We start from the raw sequence: 25915 nt of genomic DNA, 5'->3' as shown, positions 1-25915 counted from the left end.
TTTTGCTTAAAATGATGTGATCTATCACCCGTTTCAGTTTGTCGGAAACAAATCAGAACACCCTGTATGTACCACGGAGAGTAGGCGTTATGGTATGGGGTGCTATTGTACATGCGAGTAGGTCACGTTTAATCTTTATTCGAGGAAACATGACAGCGTTGCGTTTCCTTCAAGGAATAGTGGAGCCATATGTTCTCCCTTACTCCAACCAGCTCGTGAATACAATATTTCAGGAAGAAATAAATCTATAAAATCTATACAGCTCCTTCTGGGTGTTGCAGTTTCTTTGTTAGTTGGTATATATTACCATTTTCTAGCAATTTACTGTTCTCTTCTCCGATTATTCGGCAATAGCATTTTTTGTGTTTAGTATTTTCCATCTGAATTTGCATCTCCATCTTCATAAGATTCAGATGACTCAAGGACTTGGGTTGAAGTTGTAAAGAGCTTCCAAGTAGATACCCGTACCCCTAATCCGTCTGCATTCAAAAAGGTTCATTTCATGTTTTGATAACTGGTCAAGTGTTGTTCATACTCGTGCTCGTACAACTATAGAAGAAGCCTTTGATTCTGGTACCCACACAGTACGAACACTATGATTCGATTCCTCTTCTAAATTCAAAGACGATAGTTCACGTCTCGTTGCTAGATTAGATAGATTAGATTATGTCATCAGCATAAGTGAAATGGTTTTCGGTTTGGGATTGTGTTTTGTCTTCTAAAGCCTGTCAGTCTAACTCTTGACTTCATTTCGTAATGTTGATCAGCTAAGAATTACAAATGTATCTTCTTGGCTTCTATATCTTCTAGATATTTGCCTGGGTTTTCTAAATAAGGTCACATACTTGTCATTAATGAACGGCGCTCTTTTATCCTAGAAAATGAAGCTCTAACCATTTCTTTACTCAATGGTAAATAAATATTATTATTATTTTTAATGTCGAGTTATAATGAGTTTCCAACTTGCTGATCATGAATCGTAGAGTAGTTTCAGCAGTAACTAGTGTTGCATCTTCCTCCGTATTTTATGAGTGATTTATTGCTTTCTGGGATGTTTCACAAGACGTTAGCCCTTGTAATGTCTAATATGCAATTTTACTATTGAATCCCTTAGATCCCGCATGGAAAATTGCGAAATTTTGATCCCGCAGATTTTCAAAGGGATACCGCATTTGCGGGATTGGATTCCCTAGTCTCATTGCTAAAAAAATTGACAGGATGTGTAATTTCTCATTTTGAATTTGGTCACGAAGATCTTGTGATTCATAGCATTTGCGAAAGATCGTGTTTATGTCGATAATACTCAGATTATCTGAAGACCAATATCCGTTATGTAATGGTTGAGAAATTGCCCAAAATGTATAGGCGAGTCATCGAAAATTACCTCACAAGGATCGAATCCTGTAGGAGATCATACGGAGGATATTCAAATGATGTTGTATAGCACACATAGTGGCAATGTCCAAGAATTGTATTGAAATGAAAATTTGATATACATTCTAAATGAAAGTGAGTATTCACGATAATCCTTTATTATATTATGAAGGTGACAGTTTTTATTCGATTATGCGAAAGAAAGCAGTATCCTAAGAGCTTTTTCGATATTATATTCGACTGTTTTTTTTTGTCTGCCTCAATCTCCGAATTTAGGTAGGTAGTGAACAGATTTTGTTGCGGTTTTCACTAAAGTAGATTATTTTAAATTTGAACTTATCTCATCATGGTTTAAAAAATGATAAAAGTGGAATGAGAAGGATCTAATTCAGCATAACCAGCTTCATACGAAAAAATAGAAATCTTGGATTCCCGAATATATCTGTGAATTTAACTTATGGTGAGTCATATAAGTATGAAGTTCACTTCGTTCCATACATAACAAGGTTATCAACTGTCTGCACTCACAACTTGATCATTAGCATTTAGGCTAAAAATATAAACAATCACAAAACTCGAAATAATAGAATATATCATCGAACTTTTTTTTACTTGCTCCATCCATAACAAGAATGATTCAATGTTCAAAATTATCATTTAGAGGTTGAAAAGGGCATCGTTTATCTGAAGCCTGAGATCTGTTTCAGTTTTATACTCGACCAAAGTGCAGTGAATAGAGTGGACGTCTTCTCTTATAAGAAAGTAAGTTATTTTAATGAAAAATTATATTTGAATTCTGAATTTTATGTGATGGAAAAAAAATATTTCCAGACGAATTAATGAAAGACGTGAATTCGTTGAAGCTTATGCATGTGAAAAAAATTGTTTGTTGGGTTTATTGGGGATATTTTGAGCAAATTATTGAAGAACATAAATTCATAAAGTTAATCATTTATGCAAGTGACTGAAAAATTGTTGGATTCAGAAAAGTTGATGAATTCTGGAATTTGCAGATACCAAACTCAGAACAAATAAACTGCTCCACATGAGTTAGGGATATTGACTTAAATTGCAAAAAAATATATTTTAAATGAGATTTTTGTGATGAAAATTTATATTAATATGATTTCAAGTTGCAGAAAATAAAATTAATTTTTGCCTGGAGGTCTGCAGCGTATACAGGGTGGTTAAGAAAAATCGAGTAAAATAACGAAAATTTATTCTCAGATAATTCAAGCATTTTAAGACTATCAATACAATGTATGGCCTCCACGGGCATCAATAACAGCTTGAGATCTTCTTTGCATACTACACACGAAGTTGTTGAACATTTCTTGAGGAATTTGTTTCCATAAACGGGGTAGAAGCTTTCTCAGAATATTTAAGGATTCTGGGGTAGGGTGATGATTATCTAATCTTGTTTGCAGCATATATCATGCATGTTCTATGTGGAATACCAAGCTCCTCGCGCTCAATCTCAACTACAGCTGCATGGTGCGGTCTAGCGTTATCGTCTAGAAATTGAAAAGTTTCACCAATAGCAGCGTGAAAATTTGGCACAACATTTTCAATGACATGCTCCCTATAGTGTAAGGCGGTCATATTCCCAGGACAAATATGTAGATCTGTGCGCCCGTTGAAACATATCCCGGCCCATACCATATCACTACCCCCTCGGAATGGATGGACTTCTTGGACATAGCGACGATTACGGGGTATGCGTGGGATTATCCATACCCTTTTTTTTCGAGAATCTGAAAATCGTCTATATCTGGATTCATCAGTGAAAAGGACTCTACGCCAATGATCGTTCCAATTGATATGTTGCCTTGCCCATTCCAGTCTTTGACGCTTATGGTCACGTGTTAATGGAACTCTTCTTAATGGACGTCTTGAACCTAGATTTACCTCTCTCAAACATCGTCTGGTGGTTTCGATGGAAACTTGGACCCCATCTGCATTTTGAAGAGTATTCCGTAGCATTCTACACGTAGATGTAGGGTTTCTTCTCGCTGAAACGGTGATGAAACGATTCTGAGCAGGTGTTGTTTTTCGTCGCCGACCAAACCTTGGTCTTTCCAACACGGAACCTGTCTCCCTGAACCTATTCCAAAGTAAAGATATCACACTTTGGCTGACTTGGAGCCTTTCCACTACAACAACCTGAGTTAGGCCACCCTGTACTCTGTAGCATTTCGATAGCCCTATTAGCCTCAGCGTTTGTTAATTTACGTCTTGGCATTTTCATGGCATGGCATGGCATGGTCTTCAGTTTCGGTGATGACCTCTTCATCGGCGATAAATTACTTTGCAGCAAACATTCTCTTGAGGTCTTCAAACAGGAAAAATCGCTATGTGCCAGATCTGGATAATATGAAGGATGGGAAGACCATTTCATGCAATTTTGCCATTGTGTTGCTCCAACTGTTTTCCCTTCAAAAAGCAATATTTTATCAGCACACGAATTTTTTTCCATCTTTTTTCAAATAACAAAAGTACCTACACTCACAACGAAATATCTCACAAACTAATGGTCGGACTGCAGTCAAATTTTGACACGTATCGTTTGAAGGTTGGTACTGACTAAAAATCATATGGATTTAATACTAGCACCGCCATCTGTGCATCAGACCGGGGACTTTTCAATTGGCCTAATGTTATCGGTGGTAAAAGTTCCGTATCACAATAGTCGAAAAGTCGAAAGCAAGATAATTTTCGATTTTATTCGGCTTCATCGCATAAGTATACATGTATTCTAATTTGATCAATTCATATCTATACTGATATGATCAAATTGTGACACTGTTTTGGATTATGCTGATAACATTGTAAATATCGTCTATATTATAAGTTTGTATACAAAAAAATATTTAATCGATATGACATCTACTTAACGAGTTATTGCTGATTTAGTAGTTGATTTTTTGTCAGTTTCTATATTGAGAAAGGTTTTGAACGAAATTTATGAGCACCTAGTTGTTGTATAGATTCCCATTGGGGAATACAGGATGTTTCACAACCTGAGAGATAGAAGTTTGGTATTCGGTTAGAAGGGATATAGGTGAATAGGTTAAAGTCCTTCGAATCCAAATATGATTAACGATTCAATTAAGGATTCACGGCTTGGCTTGATTTTCAAGCAACTTGGCCTGAGCTTGACTTGATTTCAAGTTAAGCTCAAGCCAAGAAGTAGTTTTTCAATCTCATGTCAAGTCAAGTATTTATTTATCAAGTGCTTGAATCATATCAAGCTACTTGATTTTTAGCAATTTTATCGTGTAGTGTTACATCAATAAAGAAATGATGAAATGAGAAGGAACCTCATTTAACTCATTGTATAAAAGAATCGAAAATATCAACATTTTTGAAATAGAAACATAAATTGAATAACTATTAATCATAACAAAATGAAAAATAATAAAAAGATAAGTTTCTTAATATTGGGAAACCTCCAGGCTTTGTTTGATTTCATAATTTTCAATCCAGGATCTAAGACAAATGAGGCATCTTATAGATTTGTCGCCTAAATTATTGCGAACTTTTGTATCTGTAAGGGCAGCTCTGGAAAATTGTCTTTCATCAGGAGCTGCAGATGCTGGCGTTGATAAAATATTTCATAGTGAGAAAACTACTAATTAAGTCGCACTGGCGAATGCTTCAGTCTATAGGCGCTCGAGGAATCCCCTTATTCAGTATAAGCGCACGAGATTGCAGAAATATATGCCCTGCGACGCGTGCATATCAAGCTCAAGTAGATTCACCTCTCTCAAACGTCGTCTGATGGTTTCGATGGAAACTTGGACCCCATCTGCATTTTGAAGAGTATTCCGTAGCATTCTACACGTAGATGTAGGGTTTCTTCTCGCCGAAACGGTGATGAAACGATCCTGAGCAGGTGCTGTTTTTCGTCGCCGACCAAACCTTGGTCTTTCCAACACGGAACCTGTCTCTCTGAACCAATTCCAAAGTCAAGATATCACACTTTGGCTGACTTGGAGCCTTTCCGCTACAACAACCTGAGTTAGGCCACCCTGTAGCATTGCGATAGCCCTATTAGCCTCAGCGTTTGTTAATTTACGTCTTAGCATTTTCAGAAAACTCGTTTCAAATCGAAGCCGTTGATAGACTGACTCCATTTCAAAATAAGATTCATTCATTCATGAAGCATATACAGTGCACCAAACTTCAGAAAAAAGGCGACCAGATTGACGAAATGTCTCATACTGATTTTATTGGATCGATTCAAGTTGTTATTGAATGATTTTACAGCGATTTTCTCGATGATTACATACTTTTCAAAACGATTGAATACGATATCTCTAACTCTTGTGGAGCAGTATATTAGAATATTATAATTATAGTAGCCCCTTCAGCTTCCCTGTGGTTCAGTACTTATTTTGAGATCAATAATGCAGTTTTCTTGATAATATTTTTGTTTTGATTATAGGAACTCTAGGTCTTGCCTCTGTCATATTCTCGTATATAAGCTTCAGAATTACCATTACAAAATCCAAAAACCGAATTCCATATCTGTATACGAGTCTTTTGAATTTCGGTTATTTATTTATTTATTTATTACAAACGTTATATGCCATTGATGGTGAGATTCGAAATCGGCGGCTTAAACATGAATTTGTATATTATGAAAATCAATTAATCAAAGTAAATGAATATGCAAAGAGAAATTTAACGAGGTTTTTCGTGTTGTAGTGTATTTTTAGAGCATAACCTCAGATTTTAAATATACGACATACACAGACACAAGGGGGGAATTTTCCTCAGTTCGGCCCTGATTTTTTCATTCAAAATTTAATTTTTTAAGTCTAGTAAATCTGTTGATCTGAATCGTAACCAAATATTTTAATTTTATGTTTTGACACATTTCGATAGATCACCCTATAAGCAAAAGGAAATACATAGGGCCTAACATGAACGACATGTCTATTTGCCCTATAACTCATACCAAGTTTGCCTCTAGTTCTTGAAAATCTGGTATATTAAGAAGAAATAAAGAAGTTCAACGATGAGGAACTTTGAGGTGTCATTCAATGAAGAATGGATTGAATAAAACAAAACCAGACCTCCATAAAATTTTATTACATTCTATAGATGTTATTTTCCATTTCTGTGCTACTCCAGAACATGTCTTTTTGTTCTTTTTTTATCAGTATCTTTCTTCTTTTTATTCTCGTCGTCATCAGAACCAAATATTGCATTTATCACAGTGTTCCATAACTTTTTAAACTCTGTTATGATACCATTGATAGTATCTTCTAGAGACGTCTTAGGAGATGTCCAAAGATCAGACCAAGTTCTAGAATATATAAAAACTAATTAGTTTGGTTCCTTTAAAATACCTCTTCCATCTTAATTATTTTTTATGGAATCAATCAGTTAGCAGCTACTCTGTTATTTTTGATATTTTTCTATTAAAGTTCAAAAGTGGAAGAGATTCGTATCGAAATACGAAAAACTTCAAATATGCAGGAAAATTCTAAAATCTAAATTCATGGGTAGAGTTTGTTAACTAGAGAAATGATTTCCGAGCTAACTAAAATTTTCGAAAAATACAAAAAGATCCAAATGAAGCTAGACCTAAAAACTAGGCATTCCTTACGTCAAGCTGTAAAGTTCACTGAAAATATTTGATAAATCATTTGTAAAATTCCAAAAAAAAAATAAATAAACACGTAAAATAACATCAACCCAATCCATTTCGCAATTGGCAACAAATCTATAATATTATAAAAGTTTAATGAGTCTTCTTGATGAAGGATATTTAATATAAATCAAATAATTTGACAACTTTGTATCTAATCCTTCACAAAAATAAACTGAATATATCATACAGATATATTATTGTGAAGGATTAGACACAAAGTTGTCAAATTATTTGATTTAAATCTATAATAATATACATTTCATTACAATTGCGAATATGTGTATAAAAATATTTATAGATCCGAATATAACCAAATGAGAGAGAATATATCAAACTTATTTCAGAATATGGAGGGAATACCAAATTGAATTACAAAAATCCGTTTGTCATTAGATGCTTCTCTCGGAAATAATTGCTTGATATTTTGTGCAAGAACACTGCAAATTGTACACAATTTTTTATCATTTTTCTCGAAAAATATTACAAATCCAATGATTTTTAACTAAATAGCAACCTATAAATTGACATTGTCTTCAAGAATATTGCAAATCCAAGTATTTTTTCAACTTATAAATAGAAAAGAAGAAAGAATCTCTTGGTTAAACGGTTGAACTAGTTTGCGATGCACTTATATTCAGAATGGACTATTGAAATCTCCGAAACAATTGTAGTCAGGCTTTTACGATAAAGCAATATTGTATACTTTCTATAAAGAAAGGTATGTTCTTTATCTATTCTCAAAGTGGCGATGGGACACAAAAATTACACATTACAACCGGTTAAAGGTTGACGAAAATAAACATCACTTACATGCTTGAGAGGCAATTAAATATTTTGCCGAAAATATCACCAAGTTTGGTACCAACACTTGACAAATAATTAGTAACATCTGTAAATATACCAATAAAATCAATCATTTTTTATAGAAAACTGGGTCATACAATTCTTGCGATGAATAACTCACAATATAAGAGTTATCCAATGTCAGTTTTCATGTTTTTACAAGTTTTTTTGATTGCTAGAAATCAGAAACTATCTTATCGAATTTTGAACGATTGTGGAAAATCTGCACAAAAAGATATCAACTGATAGTAAAAAGTTTTCGATAATTGATCATTGCAAATTGGACTCGAGTAAAGTAAATTTGTCCCGATATTTTTTATGTTTGAATTATGTGAAATGATAAGTATGTTGTAAAAAGCTTCTGTAAGAACAGGATAGAAATTTCATAATTTTGGTCATATTTCATTGTGTTCCAACATTTTCCCATCAGTCCTAATAATGAATTGAAGAATTATGTGATTTTGAAAATAAATTTTGTATATCAAAATTTTGATATACAAAATTTTATGAAAAACGAAAGATTTCAAGATGACTTTTCGGTATTGGAATAGGTGATTACTTTTTGTTAATATTCAAAACCTTAAAACCTCGTCAAAATTTTCATACAAAAATCTAATATTTTTCACCTTTTGTGAAACGCGAATGAAACTAAAAATTTATGTCAAACACTGAAAAACGAAACCAAAAGTAGTTAACAAAAGCTAAGTATTTCGTTAATAATAAAGAATTTCATGAAAGAACATTTATTCCCATATCCAAACGGCTGAAAAAATGAGAAAAGCAGAAAAGTCAGAAGCTTTTGAGCAAAATGTTGCAAGAGGACCTTTCTTCAATATATAATACCTAGCTCAGTTTCCATCAAAACTTCCTGGTCTCTACAACATACTATGAAGAGTAAATTATCTCAATAATTATTTAAATGTAAATGTTTCGAATAAGAATTGTTAGGTAATAAGGAGGACAGAAAATGAATATTTTTTTAATCTTGACTTTGACTTCAAGGTTATTTCAAAGTCAACTTGATTTTTTCAAATGGAAAGGTATATTCTTGTACTAAGATTGTTATTCTTTATAAAAAGAACAGTAACTTTTGTTTGAATTTTTTTTCGATCGGATTACAAAATATTGAATTTAATTTTATTAAAACAGTTGGAAAATAATTGAAAATAATTTTAATAATTATTTTTTTTTATTTCATTTCATTTCAGTAACTATTGAAAATGATGACCTTGAACTTCAATATATTTGTCAATTCTTTTAATGAATGATTCATATCACATCGCTTTAAAGTTTCTGCATCGATATTACTACAAACGTTTGAATGAAATTTAGTTCAATATTTTGAAATCCGATGAAAAAAAAATTAAAATAATAGTCACTACTTTTTTATGAAGAATAAGAATCATGTCAAACTTCAAATAACCTGGAAGTCAAGGTCAAGATTGAAACAAAATATGTTCATTTTCTTTTCTCCATGATGCCAAACAACTTTTAGTTGAAACCTCTTTTCCTGAATCATGTTTTTTGATATAATTTAATGTCTCAAGATGAATGCCTCATCAGGTATAATAATGATACTTTCAACACAATTATTCATTTAATTAATTTATTAGTTTTCTGTGAAATTTCCTTGAGGAAATGAAAATGCATGTAAAATTAATAAATGCTTGCTTTAAAGGTTCAGTTTCTTTTGAGATATATGACATCCGTAAATATGGTCGTTGGAAATTTCGTTTTCTTGTAAACTCCAAAACTTCAAGCAGTTCCACATATCATGAATTCAAGAAGAATAACAGAAAAAAATTAACTTATATTGACCACACAAGAATTGAGATCGAATAGCAAATTCAATCTTCGTAATCATATTATCAAAACCATACGAAATTCAAGAAGAATTGAAAAAAAGTACCCAAAATTTCCGTGATCACAGATTCATTCAGGTTGAAATTTTAAAATCAAGCCGTTATTCGAAAAACATGTTTAAGATGGCTACTAGATCAGAAAATCTTTATATCCTTTTTCTGTCTGAACATTATATAACTGAAGTTTAACCTCAAGCATTTTTTACTCAACAATTGTTTAGAAAAATTTGGACGCAACAAGAAATATGAGTAGGAAGATAAAAATGTAGATTATATAAATATTGAAATAACTCAGATCAATAGATACAATTTCTGAAACATTCTTTCTTTAACAAAAAAAACAGACGTCCTAAATACATCCCTTGTAAAACATTGTCATATAATTTCGCAAACTCATCACAGGCAGCTATAGTCTCTCATTATAAATATTTATGTTTTATTATATTTAACAGCATCAATTTCAAACCTTCAGTCATTTTGTTCGAAATATGAAAAATGAATTATATGACCTTATTGCTATATTGAATGTAATATGCAATATGTCTTTATGAAACAATCAAGTAAAATAAATGATTTTTGAAAATTGTCAAAAATACTTGGAATAGTTGAATTGAATATAGTAAATTATTTCATTTTGATAGTACATACTAACATTTGAACTCAACAGGTTTGTGGGTTAAATTGAATAAATCTCTCAAAGTGCAGATATTATATATTCGACTTGATATCTAATTATTGACAATTCAGGAGAATATATGAATTGTTCATTCTGCTGGTTTTGGAGCGGGTGCTTCAGGTGCTTCAGGTGTTTCAGGTGGTGGTTTAAATAAGTTTTGGAAATCTTGCAACCCCTTATTGAAATTTCTCTGCATTGCCTTCGTATTCTCTTCCATATCTTTCTGTATCTTCCTTGAGTTTTCGTCCATATCCTTCTGCATTTGTTGTATAGGATTCAAAGGTTGGGCAAATATATCAGCGATATCTCTGAAAACAACAAATTCATAATAAATAAAAAAATTTTAATACAGAATTGAAAAAGAAGTAACATAAGAAAACATCATAATTTCATACTCACATTTTGATTTTGCTGAAACAGTCGATCATTTTGTTTATGATCGATAGCACCACATAGTAAAAATTTATATAACCATTTACTTGGTCGAGAATCCACTTGAAAAGGTCGAACATGTTGCTTCAGATGAAGTGACTGAGTTGTTTGAATAGTAAAAAAAAGTTCATTTTATTTTGTATAGCATACTATCTGTTGTTCAATAAAATAATCTGACTAATCATTCAAAAATGTTAATGATACTTGTATCTTTATATCATGTTGGTTTCCAAATGTTAACAGAAAAATCGATCCTGATAATTTCTGCGATAGAACTTCTGATTTTCCAGATGTATATTATGTAAATATTTTTGGATTTATTTAGATATATCGAAGTAATTTATCCTTCCATATTTATCCGTTTTCTTCACTTCACAAAAAAGACTGAAAATTGAGAGATATAAGCATATATATATATATATATATATATTATATAAATTATTATATTCGAACGGAATTGAATAAACATTTAAAAATTATTGATTTGAAGACGAAATCATGAAAAGCAAAATGGTTTCAAGTGAATTATTCTAAAGATAAAATAAGTTCTATAGAATCGACCATAATCAGAAAGTAGAATTGTAAAAAATTCGTTATTCGACATAAATTTGCAATTGTACTTTTGATATATGGGGTGCTCCAGTTTGAGAGGCTGAAAATACAAGAGATGATAGAGAATCGAAGAATATTATGAAGTTCATCACGAACTCAACGAACTACTCCCTTCACAAAGTTCTACCGAAAAAAATTGAATTTATTAATTTGCACCAAATAGCTGAAGATATTCGAATGAAACTTTCTTGGCTTCCATTTACAGCAGGGTAGTAAGTTTTGTGATGGAAATTACTTTTTGTTGTCCGCACTAAAACGTATTATACCACTGCATTTGTGAGCACTTTTCATATGTTGAGATTGAAAATACCTTGTAAACGGAGCATTTCTCGGATATAGTTCATTGAAAAAATTGATATTATTTTTCGATTCCTGGATTTTATGCCTCTCAAAATGGGCCACTATTGAGATTGACATATTGGTCAAGCGGTGATGAAAGAAATTGTTCCACACCAGAGATATATGTATATCAGAGCTTTACTAGGAAATTTTTGTAAATGTTTTATCGTAAGCTCTTGAAATATGATGACTTATCTATATACTATATTAAACTCGTAAGCGCTCCTCCCACCGAAAATCGAACGATTTTGGACCGATTTTGCGGTCGAGTGTTCTCGGCTCTGGGAGAGATACGAGAAAAACTAAAAGTACGGGAAGAAAGAGAAAATGTCGAATTAACTCCCGCGGATATTCCCGTTTCCCGATTTTTCGGGATTACCTGGGAATGAACGGATAAAGTTTGGGAAATTTCCCGACGAATTTCCAGATTCACGTCGACGTGAACGACCAATAGGAGAATACTACGATGTCCTTGGGTAGCAACGGGCCTAGCAACGTCCGCGGCAATTGACGTTTCTAGAATATTTAGGTTTTATATTATTTTTACTGTGTCCATTAGAGGGCTCTTGATGAATAGAACTATTTGAAATATGAATAACTGTATAATAAAATCAAGGATCAATCTAATAATCTATTCAAAATATTCTGACGTTTAAACCAATTCTGTTCTCATTCATGAAATCGTCGAAATACAGAATGAAAATGGGAAACGTCAGATGATATTTCATTGGAAATGTTAAAATTTGGACGAATCGAGAGGAAATATGCAAGAAAAGATGAATCAGATGCGATTTATATCCCTTTTTCCATGTATATTTTATGATATTTTCAAGCGGAATCGTTTTGTGTCAGTGGAAAGCTTGGTTTGCCAGAAGCCTCTACAGGAGTCATTTGGTTATTTGAAAAGTTTTTAACGAGAAATTTGAGGAAATAATAGACTACCTGTATGTACCGCCCTTTTATGATGGTATTTTTGCGTTTTGTTGATATTTTCATGGAAATTGGTCAAATCTTGAAGCATTCCGTTTCATGTGAATTGTCAAGGTAAATATATCATTTTGGAAAGATATCAGCATTTGAGGCGAAGAAAACTGGTACGTAGAGATATTTTAATTCGATTTCCTTTATATTTAACGATTTTTAAACGAAATTCATGAAAATTCATCAATTTATAGAATCTCTGTGTCACCAGTTATTTTGACATTATTCCTATAAGAAGCACAAATGCACCTAATTATGCAAAGGCATTGTGGCCGGGTCGTTAGGGATGCGGTCGTAAAATCTGAGGTCTCTTTTGGGATGCGAGTTCAAATCTTGTAGCAAGTGATAATTTTTTTTTTCTTAATTTTTCGCCAGTTATTAATTTTTATATTATTTGGCGGTGAATGCTTCGGATTATTGAAATGGATCAATTTTTTGTTCAGTCTATTGTGTGAATGATTTCGTAGTATACACATATAATTATGTAAGAATAACGATTATACATTGTTTTTTTTCAAGTTGCCTATTGGAGGTTTTTCGATAAATCGACCATATTATACAGGGTGTACAATTTTCGAGCGCCAATTATGCTTTTCTGTAAAATTGAAAACTTATGAAATCTGAAAATTGAAATTTCAAGTTAGATTTCTCTCACATAATTTGCGAAGATATACGTGCGATGAATAACGTTTATACAGAGTGTACAATTTCCGAGATGTCTCTGGAGAACTGAAAACTTTTCTTATAGTTGTCATGTTAGCTCTATAGGTTATCATTCAATTGCATAATTCTTGAAGGTATACAGGTGGGGATTGACGATTATATACAGGGTGTACAATTTTCAAGCGCCAATTATACATTTCTGGAAAATCGAGACCTTATGAAATCTGGAAATTGGAATAAGAGCTTTAGATTTGTTTTCTCTTGCATAATTTGCGAAGATATACGTGCGATGAATATATTTTATACAGTGCGATATCGATTTCACAGGAGATATGGAAGTATTTATGAATGAATTAAAATATGGATCTATCGGCTATATTGATCAACCTAAAAGGTAGATCTATGGGCTATGATGATCTACCTACAAGGTAGATCTATGGACAACATTGATCTACCTACAAGGTAGATCTGTGGGCAACATTGATCTACCTACAAGGTAGATCTATGGACAACATTGATCTACCTATTAGGTAGATCTACTGGATATATTGATCTACCTACAAGGAAGATCTATGGGCGTACTAGTTATTTTTAATCTCATTCCTACTTTAAACTCATACCTTCAATGATACCTACAAAAATTAATTACTGACTAACAATTGATGCTGCATATGGTAAGGAATACGGTATTCAATATCACCAAATCAAAATCTAAAGTTTTTTGGTATTCCTAATAATGAACTACAATTGAAGAGTAAAAAAAAATACACAGTTTGTAATTTGAGAAGTGAAAATGAATTTGATTGAAAACCTCAATTAAATCGCATTGGTCCTTCTAGGTCAATAATCAAATCACTTAATAGTGAAGACTTAAAATGAAAGAAATCAAAACAAAATATTTTTTGAAAAATAAACGACTACCATAATATAGTAAAATCGAAATATTATGATTATTTTTCGGGTATTTCGAGGCAATCTTTTAATATTAATAGGTTTTTAGGAAATTTTGGCCGATGACGTCAAGCTACGAAAACCTCAATCAATTCAAAATTGGAAGTTCTGAAGTTTAACTGGATTCAAAAAATTTCGAAATACGATGCTATTGAAGTACATGATTAATGGTCTTGTATCGTTTCAGAAAAATAAATATAGTTTTGTAGGACGTCTTGATTTTCATCCTTCAAAAATCCGGAATGATATTCATGAATTGGCGGAATCATTATGATAAAGCAACTACTTCTTATCAATTTTATGCGAATAGCTTGCATATTCATAAAAAGAAAACTCGCGATAACCTATTAATCCTACTTATATAAAAATAGGGCTGAGTCAGAAATAGTAATTCAATAATCAATAGGAATAAAAAATTCAACGAAAAATTATTTTCTTTTTGAGAGCGTTCTTAGAACAGATCATTTCATCTCAGGTGATAAAATCCAATTTAATGATGACGAATGATTCTATTCTGTCTGTCCGTCTGCCGTAAACAAGATAACTCTTGCAATGAGAGATCTGAAAACTTGAAATTCTCAAGGTATGTTCGTATCTCGAATACCGCTGTCAAGTTCGTAAATGGGCAAAATCTGACAAGAATATAGCAGTGAAATTTTTTATCGTGATGATTTGAAAACTGTAGAATCAATTAAGTTAAATATTACATTCATATGTTTCGAGTTCCCTGCAAAATTGAAACAAGTTTTATAATTTCTATTTCAATACAAACATGATGAACTACAAAATGGAACGGCTGAAACAGTTCAATATCGTCATCCAGAATTTTATGTTGGTTGCATCACCAGGACCAGAGGGAATTCAAGAAGAATATCATAAAAGAATTGAACAATTTTTACGTGACCACAAAATCAACGGAGAATTCGAGTAGAGATATATATCAATAATATGCTTCGTGCAAAGTTTCGAGCTGAATACTTCATCATAACCAGAGAAAACTGAATAAAACTGAAAAAAAGAATATTGAAACAGGAATACCCAATATTTCGTGAAAACAGATTTATTCGATGGATTCGGTCTTTATACTTATTGGAAATTCATTATAAATAAAATAAAAGTAAATAGTCACAAATGTAGCCTGAAGGAGCCACACTATTGGCGCTTAATAAAATAATTTGGAAATTAAAATATTTGTGGAAATTACTCTGTTTTATTTTATTCACATGAACAATGAAAATAACTAAAATAGTCCACGCATAAATTATCCCATTATATAAAATTTCACGTCAACTGCCATAATCCCAATAACAATTATGAATTTTCGAAATTCCCATTAGGATTTCGTATTTTCGAGAGTAATTTCCATGTATTTGTTCCCCGATTTATTGAGATATACCCTTTTTACTAAGAAATGGAAAAAATAAGGAAATTTGCTGTTATATTTGAAGTGTTTTGAATAATAATATACATATATCTTGACATCTTTCATTCAAAAGATGATCGGTTATTTTTCGCTAAATGATCCAAAATGATAACACTTCACATACAATTAGATGATATCCTATTGCCTTTATCGGCATCAATTCAAAGTTATCGTCTGTTCAAAAAAAGACAATTAATATAATCAGCATTTTCTTGAATAACAATGATGTTTGTTACTCCATATTCCAATAAACATGCAATCTTATTTTATCAAGAATTGCAATTAGACATATACGTAACTAGGAATAGAACTTCATATAAAAAAATATTTCACGGGAAACACTTAACTTTTCGATTCTACTGAAATAAAAATGGTGGAAAATTCACAACCGAAAGCTATCACTGATGACTTCAACGTATTAATTGATCTTGTAAAAGAGGGTGCTTCTTATCTTCTGCATATGTGAGTACATCCTGTATTTGATATGATTTTCAATGGTTAATTACTGAATTTTCAGATGGCTGTCTCTCCTGTCGAAAACATTCTCAACGGATTTTACAGAGAAGTTATTCGATCATCATAAGAATAGTAGTTCATACGACTATTCCAAAGATGGAAAAACTTATATTTACCGCCTGTTCAACTGTATTTTTGAGGTTGAAAAACATCTTGTAGCCATGTAGGTACAGTGATTTTATTGTGTCATATATTTCATATAAATTTATGAATCCCCAACAAGAAAGAATCAAAATGATTATTATAAAAAAAGTTTTTTAATGAGGAATATTTTGCGAATCCATGTATTGTTTTTCCGTAAAAATGTTGATATTAATTGAAAATTTCATATTTTCAATTATCTATGTCTTTTCAAGTTCAATTTGAAGCCGACTCTTGTTAATCTTGCATAAATTTATTTTCTGTTGGATTAACTCAATTCATCTGTCAATTTTTTCAATGAGTCGATATATACCAATGTTTGCATTTGAATCGGTGATATCAACATCAGATTGAATAAAAAAATACTTAAAAATTTTACAGAATCATTATTCAGAGAAATTCGCAAAACATACTAGAAATTATTCATTGCAGAATGGATCTAATATTCAACAAAATTGAAAGATGCATAGATTATTCAGTCACGAAAATATACTCTGAAAATAATTTCAACACAATCAATTGTATCATTTTTTTAGGGTCCTCAAATTAGTGCACAGTTACTTTCCGCTGCCTGTCATTAAAACATTTTATGAAAATTTCTGCGTCACCAACAATCTCGAATGCACGGATGTGAAATTAAAGGAATGTAAGAGGGCACTCATAAATTCATCGAAAGATACGAAGAAAAAGCAGAACAAAACAAAGGACGAAGATGATGACGCTGTGAGCAGACCATTCCCCTCAATTCCTCAAACTCCGATATCAAAAACTGAAAACACAGTAAGCGATCCTAAGAATAATAAACCGAATTTATCACTTCTAAATGTGAATTCGGATTTCATTGAGAATCAATCGGAAACAGATTCTAGGAAACATATTTCTCCTACAAAATCTCCTTCCCAATTAGTTGTACCACCCATATATACTTCAGCTCCTACTCTAAATAATAAACCTAAAATGAATATTAGAAGAAGTTTTTCGACTGATACTGTCAATTCTTTAATTCCTTCAAGTCTCTCATTATCTAAACATGGGCAGTCAGAATCTGAAGTACATAGTCAATTTGGAAAGCCTGAGACTTCACGTTCCAAATCCTCTGAGAGTGTCAGAGTTCCTCAAAGTACCCCTTCATCAGCATCTCCGAAATTGAATAAGAATATCTCTAAAATCCCTGTTAAAGTACCATCTATTAATGCTGAATCGCTATCTTCTTTCCCAACTCAAAACTCCACAATTTCTTCAAATTCTGATGAAAAAACTAATAAATCGCTCACTTTCTCCAGAAATGAAAACACAAGTTCTCCTGTAGACCTTTCTTCAATTCTAAAAACTCCAAAATTGAATATTACTTCACTCTCTGAAAGCACACCTAAGAAAACAGTAACAACAAATGCGGGTGATTTCTCCAACCCTCCTTCGTTAACTTCAAATGAGAATAATATCAAAACCGATTCGAATCCGTTTCAAGATATTGGTAATATTTTCAATCCACCTACAACTCCGAGTAGTACAGATACAAAGACGTTGTTTTCAAACCCATTCGTTCCTACCAGTACCACCTCTTCACCAAATGCGAGTTCCTCATTGTTGCATCCTATTCAAACATTTTCGCCTCCATTTCCACCAACTTCATCTGAGACAACATTTTCGCCATCTTTGAGTGCTTCAAATATCTTCCAAACTCCCCTACCAACAGCAACAAAGGTTAATAATAATTATATTTTATCGATGAGATATTTTTATACGCTCTCTAAAGCTCAGTAGTAAAATCTCAAGTGTAATTGAATCGACACAACTGAAGTTCAGATTAATATAATACAAATTATTGCAGACTGGGGAATCATTATCACCAATATCTAAAAAGATACCGCCTTCTGTGGATTTTGGAAATCCTTTCGAAGAAACTATTCAGCAGAACAATAAAGCCGTTGAAAATAACATGGGAGTTTTTGGTGTATCTAACGTCTTTGGGGAACCATCATCATCAGCAGCTACTTCAAGGGCTAATAACTGAAGAGCTAATGTTTGAAGAGCTTATTCGATTGAAATATAATGTATTAATTGTTATTGTCATGTTATTAAAATATTGAAACAATAAATTTTCTCAAAATTGACTTCGTCCACTCTAATCTATTCATCTATCTTGGATATTATTGAATTCATTTTAGTGCTTTCAGGAAAAAAAAATATGCAAATAAAAAACATGCAAATAATTAATCCCACAGAACACCTTCATTGCTGGTCAAAAACCATATTGACAACAAAATAATTATTATTCACTCTAAAATACTCGATCAATATGGTTCCATAACGATCAAAGTCTGAAATAATTCATGATTTGTTATTTGCTGACGAAAAGAGTTGATCTCGGGTAGTTGTATCTCAGAGATCTTGACTGGTATATGTTCTCATTTCATCCTAGTCTACCGACGTTAAAAATGTCTCCTGATTTGCAAATTTCTGTTCGCAAAATGCATTGCAGACCACTTTGAACAATTTATTTTTCGTTGTCGGTCTGCATGTCACAAACACTTTGAACTTCGACAATATTTATCAGATTTCATATGAAATAACCTAAGACGCCCGCAAAAATGGATACCTAGATTAAGAATGACAAAGTCCGTAATCTCATTTTCAATCACTGATAATTTTCCTTAGCTAAATTGTATCGAATATTCAGATTGGTTATCCTGATATTATCGAGATTAGTTATAGTGAAGTAAAGTACCAATATAACGATGAAAACTTCTCGTTTTCTTTTTCAGTGCGTTCTCCCCATAGTGGCCAGACTCCCTTCTGTCTGGAGAATATGGAATCTTACAACAGAATCATGAGCATTCCAATAGTCACTAGTGGAATGAATATCGCAGAAAATATGTACGGTCGAATAAAGGTGAGGAAGACGAATGATAGAAAATATATACTGCTCTTCAAAAGTTAGGGAACTTGAGGAAAAAATTGATATATATATTCCTTAACTTTTGAAGAGCTGTATATTTATGATTATGCTCATGTCTACAGAAAACCAATAACATGCTTTCTTGGACTTTGGATCAAGCCGAAGATACCATCAAGGCAGTCACCCATAACCCTGCGATTGGTCTACTAGAAACGCCACTGAATACAATTGACAAAGTCATCTGCAAAAGTTTGGATATTGTCGAAAGTAAAATACCATCTATAAATCTACCTCCAAAAATGGTTCGTAGGAAATAAGTTTTTTATCATTAATAATAAATAACTGTCATTTGCTTTTGTTAGTTGGAAAAATTGTTTTCAATTCTTAAATTAATTTGATTTCAGATCTATTCGAATACAAAAGACTATCTATCTGAAGTTAGTACAAAAATCGTGAAACCTGTCCTGAAAAGAGCTGATTCAGTGAAACAAATGGGAAACACAGTTTTAACCAGCAAATACACTGAATATGCTGCTGACAAACTGGATGATGCACTTGACGTAGCCGATGCATATATCGATAAATATTTTCCAGATCAAGAAGACTCGAAATTGAGCAAAGGTATGCATCTTATGTTGTCGCCAAACATCCCTTAGATGCTGCGCTTCTGTTACAATGAAGATTTGTTGCTTGACTCTCTTCAATACTTCTATTCGAGGAATGTGAGAGAATAGTTATTTATAATACAAGTGCAGAAGGCATTGATATTCTTCCACGAGTTCAAAATTCAAAAACGAGCCACGAAGTGGCGAGTTTTGGAATGAACGAGTGGTAGAATGAGCCTTCTGTACGAGTATTATACATTATTTTCTCTAATTCATTGCATTTTCATTGAAATTAATGAAATATTTCCATAAATATAATTTAGTGATTTTTGCATTGAAAAATGTTGGTTGGCAGAACTGATTTCTTTAAGGCAAATTGATGAATTGACAGATAAAGCCGTGGCGGAAAGTTCGGAGTGCCAACATAGAATAATAAAATATAACCATGAAAACTGTGCGTTTCTGATATATTCTCGCACGATTTTGTTCTACAAGATGTGGAAGAATGAACGGAATAACCACAGAATTAGAGATATACTTTTCTTGATCCTACAAGGAAAGTAAATGGCGTGAACATCACGCCATTTTTTCCATCACACTAACAACTTCATCATATCATTCCGATATTTTTGACTATTACTATTTACTGCTGCTTTCAGATATTGTATCTCCAACCAATAATAATCGTGCACTCCATACAATGAAACACGTCGACAGAGTATCAAAAAAACTGAAAAGAAGATTAACCAAAAGAACACTCGAACATGCCAAACTCATCAAAGAACAAGGAACAGAAGCGATTCACGTTTTGATCTATGTTGCAGAATTGGTAATGACATTTTAATCTCCAGTCCAACAATTATAATTAGTGAAAAATTTATATTTTAGATCTTTACTGACCCCAAACTAGCACTTCAGAAAGCGAAGGAACTTTGGGCTGAGCTCAGTAAGAACGAACCTGAAAACCAAGCTCGCCCAAAAAATGTAGAAGAATTATTTGTTCTGGTGGTCAGAGAATCCGCACGTTGTCTTGTTCACTTGATCAATTACTGTAGTACAGAAATCACCAGATTACCGAGATTGATTGTCAAAACTATCGAAGGAACCAAGTCTATTGCTGTGAGGAACACCCGCGCTTTGATCCAGGTGAATTGATTAATATTTTATTGACTTGTATGCGAATAAAAGGTATTCGAATCCAATAATGCACTGCTTTGCTATTGGAAAATGTAATCCAGCATTCATATAATTATTTGTTTTTTAATTCCGAGATGAAAAATCAGAAAATTTCTGTTAGCTAGAGGATTTCGGCACCTATACTGAGAAATAAACGTTTTCAGGGTTTTAATCTTATTATTTCGACAGTTTCCTCATCACTGCTTCCATAACTTTTCTCAATTTATCGTTTCCTTGAGGGTACACACTAACTTTCTCACTAGGTTTTTCAGTGGGATTCGCTTAGAATCTGGGCGGAAATCGCTTTTGAAATTCATCATTCGAATAATTGAGATGATCATGAATTAAGAGATCATCCGAATAATTAAGATGGCGCAAAAAACATCGGTGACAAAGAGAATCTTAACCGAGATGAAGACCCTTAGGACAATCACAGGGATCTACACTAAACGATAGGCAGAGGAATACAACCATTAGAGAAAAATGCCGAACATACGATGTTGTGAGGTGGATAAGAGGGAGAAGAAGGCAATAGAACCAGCACATCGATAGAATGAGTCCAGACAGGATGGCCAAGATTAAAAGAAACAACCTACCTCAAGGGAGAAGACCATTAGGACTACCATCAAAACGATGGCAAGACAGCAAGCTGGCAATCTACATCCCAGGAATCAAGTACATGAGGAATTAAATAGGCATTGTGCATTTTAAAAGATAAAGAAGAAGGAATAGTTGATAAACCATTGAAAAATCTTTCAATTTTCAAGGTGAAAAAAATTTTTGTGAAAAAAAATACATACTTAGGTTTTCTTCAAAAATTGAAAGAATTGATCAAGCGATTTCCGCACAGAATCAAAACGAATTTGCACTGAAGATCCTATGGGGAAAGGTTGTGTACACCCTTAATCTTCGATCAACAAATCACTTTTACTCGTGACTTATCAAGGAGTATTTTCTTGAGGCTTGTGCATGATTCGAGGGCATATAAACCGAAGGTTATTTTCAGCATGACACACTTTCAAACAATACTTTCAAACAATACTTTCAAACGTTGACGTTAGACGAAATAGGTTTTATATCTGAAAACGCTGTTTGAATTAGTTAATTATAAAAATCTACAGAATTGTTTAGAAGATTATGTCATATGAATTATTTCACAATTTTTACATCAAATGATTTTAAAATTCGTGCAGATTTTCGAAAGAACTGTGCTTAATAAATGAGTAAGGGGTTGTTATTATTTTTCGTTTCTTCAGAAAAATCATTTGAAATAGTGCAAAATATTGTTGAGTTAGTCATATAATACAAATTTTTTATGCAAATGTATCTATGTAGATTTTAAGCCTTAATAAGAAGACTAACTTTTGTGTAGGAGTTGGTTACATCACGTTTTCTGATTTTCGATAATTTTCTATTCATTTAAATATTAGGTTGAGTAACTTCATACTAGGAACGTTGGCTGTTAGTTCATATGAAAAAAATGACAAAGGAAATAGAGAAGAACTATATACAATTGATAACAAACAAACAAAAATCAAATACAAATTCTCACAAAGTCATATAAATTTTACTGCATGGTGCTTTCTGAATCAAGAAAATTCAAACGCATTCGAAAATTGAATTCACTCACTCGATTTACTTCTTCAGAGCTTGCCTTTGGAAGAAGTGGATAATTTACTTGCTGATGCGATGAAATTCATACGCCAGGAAATCAAATCATTTACCTATCAAGTACTGGTGAGTATTATTATACTCGAATTGATTGCCTTTGATAGTACACCTCTAGGTTGTGGACCTCAAGGGTTTTCTTCTAGAAATTTTTCAATTCAAAATGGTTCTAATGGCAACACTGTGTATTATTTTTTGACATTTCTTATGTCATTAGTGTTCAGTAGGTTTCATTCAAATATGTAAAGATGCAATGCACGAAGCAGCAAAGTTTAGAAATTGTTTTATTGAAATCAGTGATTATTTGGAAACACTTCTTCTTCTTAAAGTACCTACCCTCTGTGGATGTTGGGTATCACTTTAGACACTTTGTTCACTTCCCTCAAGTTTTCCTCAGTATTCCCAAATGGGCACTGACTACGATAAAACAATTCATCATTTTCTAAACTTTATTGAAGAGTGTATCTTTTCATCATCAAGTGGCATAATCTAATTAACACAAATGACATAAGAAATGTCAAAAAGATTGAAGAGTGTTGCCATTATAACAGGTTAAACGTTGAATATCGAATTAACGGGATTCATGTTTGAGTATTCTCAATGCATACCGAATATCTAGAAAAGTTGCAATTCCTATGGTAGCATTTCCGCCCCAATCGAAACATAGATTACAAATTTCATCAAAATTAGAGAAGCAGCAAGTAATATATGGTATACCGGTAATTTAACGTTTGAGTATGCTTAAGAGGGGTTACCACCACGTGAATTTTCGTGTATCAGTCAAACTTTGGTACCCATTTGTACGTTATACTAAGTTGTTCATTCACCTTATCTTCTTTCTCTTTTCGAAGCAAATAAGTAAAGGCGGCACTGTACGACGGTCAATAATTTTTTCCACAAAATTATAATTTTATCTCTGTTGTAATTATTATTGGTAGTTTTTTTGTCATTAATATTATATTAGAAATATATCAGTGCTTTATACATTGTACATATATCATCAATTCTTCTGCGAAAAACGAAAAGTTACCAAAAAAATTTTCATTCGCAAATCAAAAATATTTATTTTACACGATGGAGATAATTGTTTGAGGAAATTATGTGAAACTCTATAAGAATCGGTGATTTGAAAGAAGAAATATCCCTGATTTCGTTTTGAACTGAGCAGCCACGTGGTGGTGTTCCCTCTTATCGCATACCTTGTATCCGAAAAATCTGAAATTTCGACCCAATTCCAATTCACATACAAACATTCATCAAAATCGAACAAGCGGACGCAAAATATGAAAATACCAGAAATTTCACCAAGCTTTACGAATACATATACCACTTTTCCAAAATCGTATGGGACCATCTACATTCCAAACAGGACACATCAAATTCTATCAAAATCGGATCAGAATTGTGGCTATTACGATGCAGAATTAAGGCTATTTCGAGGATTTGGGTAAACACAGACCGACAGACACGAAACCAAAACTGTTCAAAAAAGTCTGAAATGCAATTTGTGAGTGAAATAGTTGAAATCGGAGACCTATATTTAAGAGGTTATAATGCTTCCAGTACCTTCGGTAGACTCGCCAGAGCCCGGAATGCATGTTTGAAGGAAATTTGTTCTTATATTCGTTAATGCTATCTCGCCAATTAGTTTTTTACACCTTACGGTATATTATTATGTTGTATGATGATATGAATCAAAAGATTGCTTCATTTATTTCCAAACAGATCATAAAATTCTTTTTATATGAGAAAAATTAATTCATATGAACTCAAGTGACAAATTTATCGAAAAAAATTATGTTTCTCTCTGCGGTCTATTGCACTTTGCAACTTCATTTTCTCCAATTTCCAAAGTTAATAATTATATTACAGAATATTAAGCAATGAGCATAAATTGCACCAAGCTATGAAACTCCTCTTTGCCTTTTCACTTTTTCCTTTTCAATTTTGAATAATTTTTTTCAACGTTAGTTTTTTTAGAAGTGAAAAGTAACTCGTTGAATAACTAATTGAATGCAATTAAATGACAATTTCAAAACACGCAAGTCTCATATCAATTGCCGTTTCCAATATTCATATTGCAAAATTCCTTCAATATTCCCTAGAATATAATTTAGACTTATAAAAGACGGAATAAGATCAAATGTCGAAGGAAGTTTTTAATAGATTAATTTGTTAATAAAATAAATCAAATAATTCTGTTTTACATCTCTGGGTTGTTTCAGTTTCCCTACCTGATTTAATAAAATCCAACCAATCGTTATTATTCTGAAGCAAAATATTTTCTTATAGTTATGACATTTACTGGTTATTCAGATTCAGATATAGGCACTCAATGAAAATCCCAGAATATCAAAAACTAAGATACTTTATTACTTTAAGAAGTAGGTATTACTAATACTTTTCGAAACCAACCTTCCAAATTTATTATCTACTTAAGAAATTACTGTACTCATTGAATGAAATCTTTCCTGTTGAAATGAAAACAATTTTTTTTCATGATTCAGGAACAAGCTCGCTTGCCAGAACCAATAACTCCAGCTCAACCAGTTACAATAGCCTTGGCGGTGCCGAAAATAGAAATTTATTCCAAAGCAGCCAACAGCAAAGCAAACAGTAATTCCAGTACCCAACATCGTCACCGCCATCACAGCGATCACCATGGCCACCAAGGACACGCTCAACACGTGCAACTACTGCATGATCAACACACAGCCTCCGCACAGAAGAAAAATGGTTCTCATTCTTCTCTACATAAGCGAGAAAGCTCTGAGTCGAAGGAGGATTGACATCAGTTGGGCAGATTTCGACTGCTTGCTTAATTTTTATAATCTTATTGTGCTATCATTATTATTCAAAATTAAAATTATTTTCTAATGTTATTCAATCGTTTTTACTTCATTTCTCGTCTTAAAATTTAATTTATTCGAGAGTAATGCGTGGCCAACGATGCCATCTCTCGAGCAAGTACAGATTCACTAGACACTCCCCTACCAGTGCCGACGATGCCCCAGAGAAGGAGGTACGGAGGTTTTCGAGGAGAGAGAGCGCGCTAGAGTGTTATGGAGGCGGAAAAACATATCTACAGGCTG

At 32.6% G+C, this 25915-nt stretch overlaps 2 protein-coding genes across 4 annotated transcripts; one reads left to right on the top strand and one right to left on the bottom strand.

The window, feature by feature from the left end:
• The first annotated feature begins 1978 nt into the window (after nt 1-1978).
• LOC123674573 (lipid storage droplets surface-binding protein 1-like) lies at nt 1979-25705 on the top strand. 3 transcript variants are annotated; one of them, XM_045609487.1, is made up of 8 exons: nt 1979-2136; nt 19241-19368; nt 19497-19676; nt 19779-19995; nt 20639-20808; nt 20868-21125; nt 22803-22892; nt 25331-25705. In XM_045609487.1, coding segments are annotated over exons 1-8 (1326 nt in total). In that variant the 5' UTR covers nt 1979-2135; the 3' UTR covers nt 25613-25705. The 3 variants fall into 3 exon arrangements, with proteins under 3 accessions (XP_045465443.1, XP_045465445.1, XP_045465444.1); XM_045609488.1 differs by lacking the exon at nt 1979-2136 and adding an exon at nt 17237-17255; XM_045609489.1 differs by lacking the exon at nt 22803-22892.
• On the bottom strand, nt 10436-11221 carry LOC123674574. The gene is made up of 2 exons (XM_045609490.1): nt 10817-11221; nt 10436-10725 (listed from the first exon to the last, which is right to left on the bottom strand). Exons 1-2 carry the CDS (start codon nt 10927-10929, stop codon nt 10506-10508), a joined length of 333 nt encoding a protein of 110 aa, XP_045465446.1. The 5' UTR covers nt 10930-11221; the 3' UTR covers nt 10436-10505.
• Nucleotides 25706-25915: the final 210 nt, after the last annotated feature.

This window comes from Harmonia axyridis, chromosome 3 (genome assembly GCF_914767665.1).
Source record: "Harmonia axyridis chromosome 3, icHarAxyr1.1, whole genome shotgun sequence".
In the NCBI taxonomy this organism is placed as follows: Eukaryota; Metazoa; Arthropoda; class Insecta; order Coleoptera; family Coccinellidae; genus Harmonia; species Harmonia axyridis.
The sequence above is the reverse complement of the archived record's forward strand: the minus strand, read 5'-3'. Positions and strand labels throughout refer to the sequence as shown.

Coding starts and splice junctions, on each gene's coding strand:
- LOC123674574 (XM_045609490.1), bottom strand. CDS start 10,929: ATGTTCGACCTTTTCAAGTGGATTCTCGACCAAGTAAATGGTTATATA. Junction 10,726..10,816: donor TGTTTCAGCAAAATCAAAAT/GTGAGTATGAAA, acceptor TGTTGTTTTCAG/AGATATCGCTGATATATTTG.
- LOC123674573 (XM_045609487.1), top strand. Junction 19,677..19,778: donor TAAATCTACCTCCAAAAATG/GTTCGTAGGAAA, acceptor ATTTGATTTCAG/ATCTATTCGAATACAAAAGA. Junction 20,809..20,867: donor TGATCTATGTTGCAGAATTG/GTAATGACATTT, acceptor TTTATATTTTAG/ATCTTTACTGACCCCAAACT.